The sequence below is a fragment of the Emiliania huxleyi genome (assembly GCF_000372725.1).
Source record: "Emiliania huxleyi CCMP1516 unplaced genomic scaffold EMIHUscaffold_101, whole genome shotgun sequence".
NCBI classification, from domain to species: domain Eukaryota; phylum Haptophyta; order Isochrysidales; family Noelaerhabdaceae; genus Emiliania; species Emiliania huxleyi.
In genome coordinates, this window is record NW_005202368.1 from 302,233 (window position 1) to 312,374 (window position 10,142).

At 64.7% G+C, this 10,142-nt stretch overlaps 1 protein-coding gene across 1 annotated transcript in view; it reads left to right on the plus strand.

Moving 5' to 3' along the window:
* Window positions 1–7,652: 7,652 nt before the first annotated feature.
* Window positions 7,653–10,142, plus strand: part of EMIHUDRAFT_108214 (hypothetical protein) — a gene marked incomplete at both ends in the record, with an annotated part of 7,707 nt that continues 5,217 nt past the window's right edge. The window contains one exon of the mRNA XM_005793402.1: window positions 7,653–8,519. Coding sequence (XP_005793459.1) covers window positions 7,653–8,519 — 867 coding nt within the window. The remainder of the gene's footprint in view (window positions 8,520–10,142) is intronic.

Consider the following 10,142-nt stretch of genomic DNA (forward strand, 5'->3'; position numbering starts at 1 on the left):
CGTCAAAGCTAGGAGCGACGTGCGACCTGTCAGAGCTCTATCTCCGGTCGCAGCTGCCTCTGCGCGTCCTGGGTATGTACCTTTGTTGCGCGCCGGAGACGACTCGACGCCGCTGAGATCGGAGATCAAGCTCTGACAGGTCGCACGTCGCTCCTAGCTTTGACGCCGACGTGACTCACCCGTGCAGAGCGCATCAGGACACGGTCTCGACACGCTCGGTACGACGCCTGCGACCCGTCTCGGGTCAGGTGGCACGACGCTCATCGCGCCTGCCAGCGCTGCCGTACAGGTTGCCACGACGAGGTCGAGCACGCTTCTATACGCTCGCCGAGCCTTCCTTTCCATCCCATTAGACAGCCCGGGAACGGTGGCGGTCAGAGGCAAAGCCTACGAGGGGTGGTGGAACCACATGTCACAGCTACTGCCGGCTCGACCCCACGATAGCCTCCGAAGGCTGACTTTGCGGCACCATCATCGGACGACGTCGGCGAGTTGGGTCGCTCTCGCGGTAGCCAGATGACCTCTCATACTAGTATCATCGGCCATGGCCGCAGGAAGCGCGGGGGAGGGCGCTGGCAGCAACACGGAGCTCCGTTGGACGCGTTTTCAAGATTAGCGTGTCAGAGTGAATTGGAACTAGCCCAAAGAGTTCGATTAAAGCCGTACTCACTCACTCACGAGCTCGATTGCCAAGTCATCTTTAACCGTCGTCTCATATCGCAGATATACACAACACTCAACGCGTCAGTCCGTACGTCAGTATCTCAACGCGTCAGTCAGTACCAAAACGCTCTCTCAACCACAAGCCCCAACGGCCACGTCCCACGACCACGAGTCCCACCCAGGGAGTGCTCGCGCTGTCCCTATCTCCCTAACTGATCCTGCGGTGGCCACGCTCGGGCTCGAGAGTCTCACTGCGCGGTCTGCGCGCGTGCCTCGTCGCCAAGCCCCCTCCCCCCTCCCCCCCTCCCCCCCTCCCCCCTCCAGGTTTATCTCCCAGCCTGCCTGCTCCAGCCTCCACGCGGAGCCTCCAACCCGCGGCGCCGCCGACGAGTCAACTGCCCAAAGACAACGAAGCGCACCAAGCGGATCAGAGGTTGTAGGTCGGATAGGCCGTTTTACGACCGTTTGGAGCGCTGACACCCGTCTGCTGGTCGAGCACCTTGTAAACCCCATCTCCATGCTCGCAGGAGAAGGTCCACGAGATGGGGTCTCGACTTGGCATGTCGTTGGCGGTATAGAGCTTGTACGACGCGACGGCGCTTGTGATGGACGGTGAGAGCGTGAGAGTGACGACGACATTGGTTGAGGAGGTGGAGCAGCAGTTCTTGGTGTTGGTTCTGCCATCGATGAGCTTGAGCGAGCCCTCTTGTGCGTTCTTATCTCCACCCACGTTGCTGACGCAGTCCGTCACGGAGAGCTGTGACCCGCTGCTCTCGTACAGCCGGATCTCACTCAACTGCCACTGGCTTCGAGCTGTGCCCCCTCGCGACTGGGTGAACTCGAATCGGCACTTGGACGGAGCTATGGGAGGCGATGCATACTCAAACTCCGGCCCCAAAGGCTGTATTGCTGTATTGTCATTGGAGAACGCAAGCGTCTTCGCGATCGCGCGGCGGACGATGAAGTGACCGAACGGGTGCGCATTGCCGATCTGATCATCAGGCGAGCCGAAGTTGCTACTCCAGTCGATCCCGGTGGGGACCCCGAGGCACGCCGCGGGAGACTCGCTCCCGGGGAGCGTGATTCCGATGCCGACCTTGACGTGCGGGTAGGGCACATAGGCCCACACACCGATCTGGGCGTAAATGCTGTATCCGGACCCCTGCGTTTGGGCAAGCGCGACCTGGTCCGGTTCATATTCGATGTAGGGCGTCAGCTGCGTGTTGAGGTTCTCGCAAAGGCCGGTCAGCCCCGAAGTGGTTGCCGCGCCGCACACTGCCAGGTCTGCGCCGACCTTGGCCTCCCACCTGACGCCCGCCTCTCCAGAGACGACGACCACAACGGCGATGTAGGCCTCCAGGAGAAAGTTGATGTAAACGTAAGCGCCCACACTCACCGAGAGGCTCGCAGACACAGCGCCCTGGGCGGCCAGAGTGACGCCATCCCCAGCTTCCGACCTCTCTGCGACGCTGGAGCCGCGGCCATCCATCGTGATTGTCCAGCTGCGATGGTAGCCGACCCGGCCCTCGACGACCGCCTGGCCCTGAAAGCTGGCGCGCATCTCGAGTGGCAGCCCCATCTCGAATGTCGAGGTGAGGCCAAAGCCTAGGAGGAGTGGCACGACACTTAATGGCAGCGTTTGGCTAAACCTCACCTTTTCGCCGAGCAAGTGCTCCATCAGGTCCAGTTGGCGATGCTCTTCCATTGCCAAGGCTGCTTCCGCCTTGATCGCCACAGACGCCTCGAGCGTAAACTTTGTGACGATCTTACCAATCTCCAGGTAGCCGGCTTGCTCCGTCATCCGGCGGCGGCCGATGTCCTTAAATCGAGCGACAGCAGCATCAGCGAGCTTCTCTCGGATAATCTGCTCGCCGCGCTGGAGCGCGTCCACCATCAGGGTGCTGTGGAGAGTGGCGTCCTTGTGCGCTTCGTGAAGCCGGCGGTGGCCATCGCCACTGACGTTCCGCAAGGCGGTGACTGCGATCTCGTGCAATACGGTTCGCGCGGTTTCGACCTCTGCAAGACGGCGACGGCAGCCGATCCCTTCTTTTACCTTAGTTTGTACTTCGTCGACAAACCCAAGGATTGGGTCTACGACCTGTGTGTTGAGCCAATTTGCCGCAGTAGTCTTGATGAATTGGGAAAGCCCGGAGCAGTCGATTTCTGTTTTCACGATTTGCATGCACGCGTTGAAGTTCACACCCGCACTCACCTTGAGAACCTTCTCGCCGTTGCGAGTGATGCCCAGCGGCTCTATCTCTCGCATTGCAAACACCGACCCCGCCGCACAAGATTCGTCCGCGCCCTCTGGGACCAGGCAGATTTCTCCAATCTTCTGGAGACTTTCCAGCACAAAATTCTGCACCACGTTGCAGCCAAAGTTAACCAAAGGCGCTATGAGCTGGTTGCTCAGCTTGTTTACGATCCAATCGAGTGCCTCCTCAATCGAGTCGCGGAGTTCGTCCACAACGCTGCAAACTGCCTTAACGCCAGCATTATAGGCAGCATTAACGGCAGTCGTGCCTGCATTATAGGCCGTCGTGGCCGTGTACACGACCGCCCTTCCAAGCCCCCAAAAAAGGCGGCGCCGGGAAAGGTGGCGGCGGGCGTGGCGGAAGCCACTCGAGTGGTCCGAGTGGTTGTGCACGAGTTCAAACATCTCGCGTCCGGGAAGAATGAGCGTGTTCATGAGTTGAGTGATGCCGTTCGTGTCGAGGGACTCGCCAAGCGGGGTGACAAGATCGCCAAGCGCAGCCATATTTGCCTGCGTCAACGGCTGGAGTTCAGGGGTGAAGCCCAGAGGGGGAGAAGGCTTGGGAAGCGAGGGGGAGAGGTGGGGGGAAGCGAAGGGGGTGGGAGGGGTGTGGAATGGACGGGGTTGTGCAAGGCGATCGCCTGTGCCCGGCAAAGATGCAAGTCAGGCCGACGATGGTCATCGAGTTGAAGACGGCGGCGCGGCGACGATGTCGCCGACGCCCTCCTCCGACTCGGTCACGAGCGGGGCGAATCACCGTGAAGAACGCGGGCGCCGAAGACCCGACCGCTTTCGGGGGGGGGGTGGGTCCGCAGCGTTGAAAGCCGAGCACGTTTGCGATGGCACTTGCCATGTGTCGCCCTCGCCCTTGCGCGCGACGACGATGGAGGAGAGAGCGAGTCGGGGACGGAGGTGCCGGAGGAGAGCACGATGGTGCCCATCACGATGCCCGGGATGTTGAGGATGCAGAGCCGACGCACGTGTACTGGACGCAGGCCACCTGGGGGCGGGGGGGGAATAAGGCTTGCGGTGGGGAGGCGGGTGGGTGGAGGGAAGTGCAGAAGGGTGTGGCGAGGGGGTTGGCGGGGAGGGCGGTGCGGGGGGGAGGTGGTGACTGTTGGTGAGGGGGGAAGGGGTGCGAGGTGGTGGGTGTGTGGGTGTGTGGGTGTGTGCAGAGTTGGGCCGGCGGTGCGGCGGCAGCGCACGTGATGAGGATGCAGATCCAGGCGACCGACATGCCGAAGTTCCACGTGAACCAGTACTTGCACTTGTCGCGCATCGACTCCGGCATCGACAGCTTGAAGGCGGAGATAAGCGGACACGAGAAGGCCGATGCAATTATACGAGGAGGAGGAGGGACTCGTACCGGCAAGGAGGAGGAGGTCGAGAGCGAAGAAGAAGAGGAAGAAGAAGAGGAGGAGGACGGAGAGGATGTAGAACGGAGAAGTCGCACAGCACAGGGAACTTGGTGATAGGGAAGTGGGCTGTGTTTGCGTTTCTTTGTGGGGACGTTGGAAGGGTGGAGGCATCTAGATGGAGATGAAGAGCGAGGCGCACCTCAGACTCGGCACCTGATCGGACGGAGGCAGCCCGGTGAGCGGGGGGAGAAATAGAGGATGCGGCGGCGGCCGGCGGACGGCGCTCAGCGCGCATGGGCAAATTCAGCGCGGAGCGGGCGGCGCAGGCCCGGAGCCCTAGCGCGGGCGTGGCGCGGCAGGGCGCGGCGCGGGCGCGGTGGCGCGCAGAGATGCTGGCCACGCTGCTCGACCGGCGGTGGCCGCACCTGCGAACGGAGAGGGGCAGGCGGTGAGGACACTCGAGCGACGCGCCCAAGCCGCAGGCGGCGCAGTGTGGTGGAGGGGAGGAGGCGGCGGCGCGCAAAAGCGGCGCGCCGCCGGCGAGGGTGTGGGATCGGGGCGGCGGCGAGCACGCAGCGGCGTGTCGGGGGCGGGGGGGCGGGGGCGGGCGACGCGGGCGGCCGCCGCCGCTCCGCGCCGTCGACCCACACCTGCGGAGCAGAGGCAGGCAGCAGGGTCAAGGTGGTCAGCGCGGGCGTCGGGCGGAGAGCTCCGGCTGACGTCTCGTGCGCTGTCTCGCGAGGCAAAGGAGCGGCGCGCAGCCAGGGCCCGTGTCTGGAGCAGAGAGGCTCGCCGCGCCGCGGGCGGGCACAAGCTGGAGGACAACCTGGCTTGTGGTGAAGGCGACGAGGGGGACGCGCTGCGGAGGTCGAGGGGAACGATCGTGCCGAGGTGAACGCGAGATTCGCAAAAAGAATTTCACAAAAAGGCTCTCGCACACGCACGATTCACACGACAGACAAGGCGCAGACGACGGCTTCCTTAGAAGCCATTGTCCTCGCCACAAGAGCCGGCGTCCGAAATCCCCTCCTCCGACACCCGCCCCACCCCACCCCACCCCGGACCCCTCCCCAAAGCCCCACCCCGTCCCGACCCACCCCGCCCTCCCCGCCGGACCCTCCCCAAAGCCGCAATCGACTCCGCCCCCCATCTGCGCGTGCGCTCGCCACCCGCGCCGCCGTCTCCCCCATGCGCACTTGCGCCAGCAGCCGTCCCGCCTGGCGCCTCGCCCGCCGCCCGCCGCCTCGCCCGGTCCTCACGCCCGCCCGCTCGACCGCCGCCTCCGCTGGCGTCCTGACAGCCGCCCCGCCCGCCACCTGATCCACGCCCTTGTCCAGCAGCCTTTCCTTGTATCTGTGGTAAAAGTTGTCGTCAATGCCCGCACGCTCGAAGAGAGGCCTGAGCCCCTCTCTCGGGTCGATGGCGGGCGGAGCCGACCGGCAAAGATCTTCGTGTCGCCGATGCAGGGCAGGTCCCCGATCACGCCCTGGTAAATGTACAAGTCCGTCCTCGTAGTGCTGTGCTCGCAGTGAAACTCGTGCTCCACCGCGCCGCGCCCAAGCTTGCCCCGCAGCAGCTCGACAAGGTCCAGGAGGACCTCCTTGTGCCGCCTGCGGTGGCCCGCCGCGCCGTCGTTCTGCGCCACGTCGCCGAGGGCGTCAAAGGGCAGATCGTGCTGGCTGTAGATGCCGTCCGCCATGACGTCCGTCATCATCGACAGGTGCAATCCGAAGCGGCGCTGCAGCGCGAAGCGCAGCACGTACGAGGGCAGACGGAAGTGCGCGCGGGTCGGGATCGCGTTCAAGAATGCACCCGCGCCGAACTGGCTCGCCGAGACAAACCGCACCTGCTCCCTCCTCCCTGCGCGGCCCGCCGCCGCATGCATCTCCCTCCAGGCCGAATGGTGAATCGTCGCGGAGTATGAATCGGCGCTGAGCGTGTTGTAGAAGATTGCTGCGCGAGCTCCATTCAGTAAGCGGAAGGTATGCATGTGCCGGGGGCAGCCCTCTCGGGTTGTAGATGCGGTAGGTAGGTACCTCCTATCCCAAAAGTTATTTAGTACCACCCCCCTACCGCCGCCCAGTACGTGCTCCGCAGCTGAGCCCACGCACCCCACAGCAGCTCAGGGACACAATGAGCTCGCATACAAGTGCTGGTACGCACAGCTCGACGCGTACTCGAATGCTGCCACTGTCATTCTAGCCGGCGAGCGGCGGCGTCACAGCGTCGACTCTCGCATCGAGATGAGACGCACTGCTTGCCCAGACGCGCGCCTTGGCGCGCTCCTGTGGTGCAGGAGGAAGGCCAGCGGTCGTGCTGCGCAGGCCCGGCCGTCTGGCTGAAGGGAGCAGCAGCTGGCGCTCAACAGCAGCGCTGGCGAGCGGCGCAGCCACACCACACTCCCGCCAAGCCACGTGTCATTTCCCGCCAAGATTTGGCGCCAAAATGGCACTTTAGTGTCCACCTAGCCACGTGGTCGCGGCCTGAAGCTCCAAGCTTCTGGGAGTGAGGTGCACACATCGAGGACTCCATTTGTGTGCAGGCGGCACCCTTCCGATCGTTCGCCGATGTCCGAAACCGGGGTGAAGCCATCGCGACCGGTACTCTACCGGTCGCACCGTTGCTTGACGGCGCCTGGGGACGTACGCATCGCGACGAAGGTGTGAATGTGAAATCTCGCCGTACTAAGCGGCGTTTTTCAAAGGAGCCTCGCGCGGGGATATGGGACCGGGGCTAGGGTTATCGGAGGTGGAGAATTAAAACGGGCCCCCCAACTTGTGCCGCCTGCGGTGGCCCGCCGCGCCGTCGTTCTGCGCCACGTCGCCGAGGGCGTCAAAGGGCAGATCGTGCTGGCTGTAGATGCCGTCCGCCATGACGTCCGTCATCATCGACAGGTGTAATCCGAAGCGGCGCTGCAGCGCGAAGCGCAGCACGTACGAGGGCAGACGGAAGTGCGGCGCGGGTCGGGATCGCGTTCAAGAATGCACCCGCGCCGAACTGGCTCACCGAGACAAACCGCACCTGCTCCCTCCTCCCTGCGCGGCCCGCCGCCGCATGCATCTCCCTCCAGGCCGAATGGTGAATCGTCGCGGAGTATGAATCGGCGCTGAGCGTGTTGTAGAAGATTGCTGCGCGAGCTCCATTCAGTAAGCGGAAGGTATGCATGTGCCGGGGGCAGCCCTCTCGGGTTGTAGATGCGGTAGGTAGGTAGGTAGGTAGAAAGGTGAAGAAAACAGTCAGGCTTGGACTGGACACCAACGCGGTATGGCGGTAGGCGGCCCCAAGAGTTGTTCACAGCTGGGGGGGGAACAACTCTCACAGAAACTTCTGGGAAACAACTCCCACGAGAACGCCGTTCCCAGATCTCCCACCTTTCGATGCGCCTCCTTCTGCTCGGCCTGCTTGCGGGGCTCGCGGTCGCCGAGAGCGGCCCGACCCTCATCCCTGGCGACGCCCTCGGCTCGGACTCGGCCATGCACGCCAGCATCGACCACGACTGGAAGACCTGCTCCGCCTTTCACGGCTGCCGCGGCGGCGACCGTTCGGAGAAGATGGTGAGTGTCGAACTCGCCGGCGCCGGCGCGGCCGGATCGAGCGCACATCACGCGCCGAACGCCTCCGCGTCGCTCGCCGGCGCGGAGGCCCACAAGTGCACCATGAACGAGTGCCCGTGCGCGACCAGCGAGTCTGGGGACGCAAACGTGTGCTGCAAGGACAACAAGTTGAGCGAGTTCTCGATCGAGGGCGATTCGGCGCGCGCCACTCCTGGCCGGCCCTCCCTCCGCGAGGGCTGGTGGTGCTGCGCCTCTGCGGCGGTGCTGCTCCTCGAAGCGTGCGGCGCCTGCTGGCTGCTGCTGGGGCAGCGGGCGCCGCGCTCCGGTGCAGCCTCGCGGCAGCGATCCAGCAAGGCGGTCCGTCCCCGGCTGAGCAAAAAGGGCCGCGGCCGCGGCTCGCACCGGCGACCGAAGCCGCGCGGACCGCAGGTGCGCAAATGCAAGTCGCCGTCCGGCTCTGGCGGCACTGGCACTAGCGCTGGCGCCGCCGCCGGCGCTGGCATCCGCTGCACTGGCATCCGCGCCGGTCTCAAGCAGGCAACCGGCCGCGTGCAGAGCAGCTTTGCGGGTGCCCCATGCGCCACCATGTGCATCTGGTCTTGCTTCATCCGCACCGGCCTCTGCGCGTCTGTGGCCGGCCCGGCGGCCAGCAGGGCGGTCCTTCCCCGGCTGAGCAAGAGCCGCAGCTCGGTGGCCTACTTGCTCCTGCTGCTCGTTTTCTTCCCCGTGGCTCGGGCTGGCTCGGGCGAGGCTGGCTCGGGGGGCGAGGCTGATTGCGCGGACGATGCAGCGTTCAGAGATCCTTACGGCTACAGTTGCTCCGACTGGCTCGGATATGATTGCAGCTTCTACACGGGCTACAGTCCAGTTGAATTGGCCATTCTCCGCGAAAACTGCCCTCTCAGCTGCGGCAGTTGTTCGCCACCGCCGCTCCAGCCGCTACCCCCGCTGCCGCCACCACCACCCTCTGCACCGCCGACGCCACCTCTGCTCCCGCCACCACCGCCGCCGCCACCTCTGCTCCCGCCACCACCGCCGCCGCCACCTCTGCTCCCGCCACCACCGCCGCCGCCGCTGCCTCCGCCGTGTCCGCCGACGCCGCCACTGTCCCCCTCCCCCTCTCCCCTCTTCCTCGACCAAACCCCATCCGCAGACGGCCGCCGCCGCTTCCCGCTGCCGGCCGTCCGCCCAAGCGGCAGTTTTGCTTACCCGCCGTTGCCAAACTGCTCCGCCACCAACAGGGTCGGGTGCATCGGTGTCCCAATGACGGTTCTGTCGCCGCTGGCAGCCTGGAACGGCTCGCTGGAGTTGGCGGGCGATGTGGCCGACTACTTCACTTCGGCCGTCGATGGAGACTTGGGGTTCACCATCCCTGGAGGGAGCAGCAACACTTACTCCACTTCGGTGGCGGACGTCGACGGGGACGGGAACATGGACGTCGTCGTCGGCAACTACGGCGAAGAGAACCAAGTCCTCTTTGGGAGCGCGGGCGGAAGGACCTTCTCCGAGGTCGCCCTTCCTGGAGGGAGCAGCAACACTTACTCCACCTCGGTGGCGGACGTCGACCGGGACGGGAACATGGACATCGTCGTCGGCAACTACGGCGAAGCGAACCAGGTCCTCTTTGGGAGCGCGGGCGGAAGGACCTTCTCCGAGTTCGCCCTTCCTGGAGGGAGCAGGAACACGTACTCCACCTCGGTGGCGGACGTCGACGGGGACGGGAACATGGACATCGTCGTCGGCAACTACGGCGAAGCGAACCAGGTCCTCTTTGGGAGCGCGGGCGGAAGGACCTTCTCCGAGTTCGCCCTTCCTGGAGGGAGCAGCAACACTTACTCCACCTCGGTGGCGGACGTCGACCGGGACGGGATCGTGGACGTCGTTGTCGGCAACCACGGCACAGAGAACCAGGTCCTGTTTGGGAGCGCGGGTGGGAGGGCCTTCTCCGAGGTCGCCCTTCCCGGAGGGAGCAGGTACACTTACTCCACCTCGGTGGCGGACGTCGACCAGGACGGGAACATGGACATCGTTATCGGCAACCTCGGCGCAGCGAACCAGGTCCTCTTTGGGAGCGCGGATGGAAGGACCTTCTCCGAGTTCGCCCTTCCTGGAGGGAGCAGGTACACTTACTCCACCTCGGTGGCGGACGTCGACCGGGATGGCATCCTGGACATCGTCGTCGGCAACTCCGGCGCAGCGAACCAGGTCCTGTTTGGGAGCGCGGGTGGGAGGGCCTACTCCGATGTCGCCCTTCCTGGAGGGAGCAGGAACACGTACTCCACCTCGGTGGCGGACGTCGACCAGGACGGGATC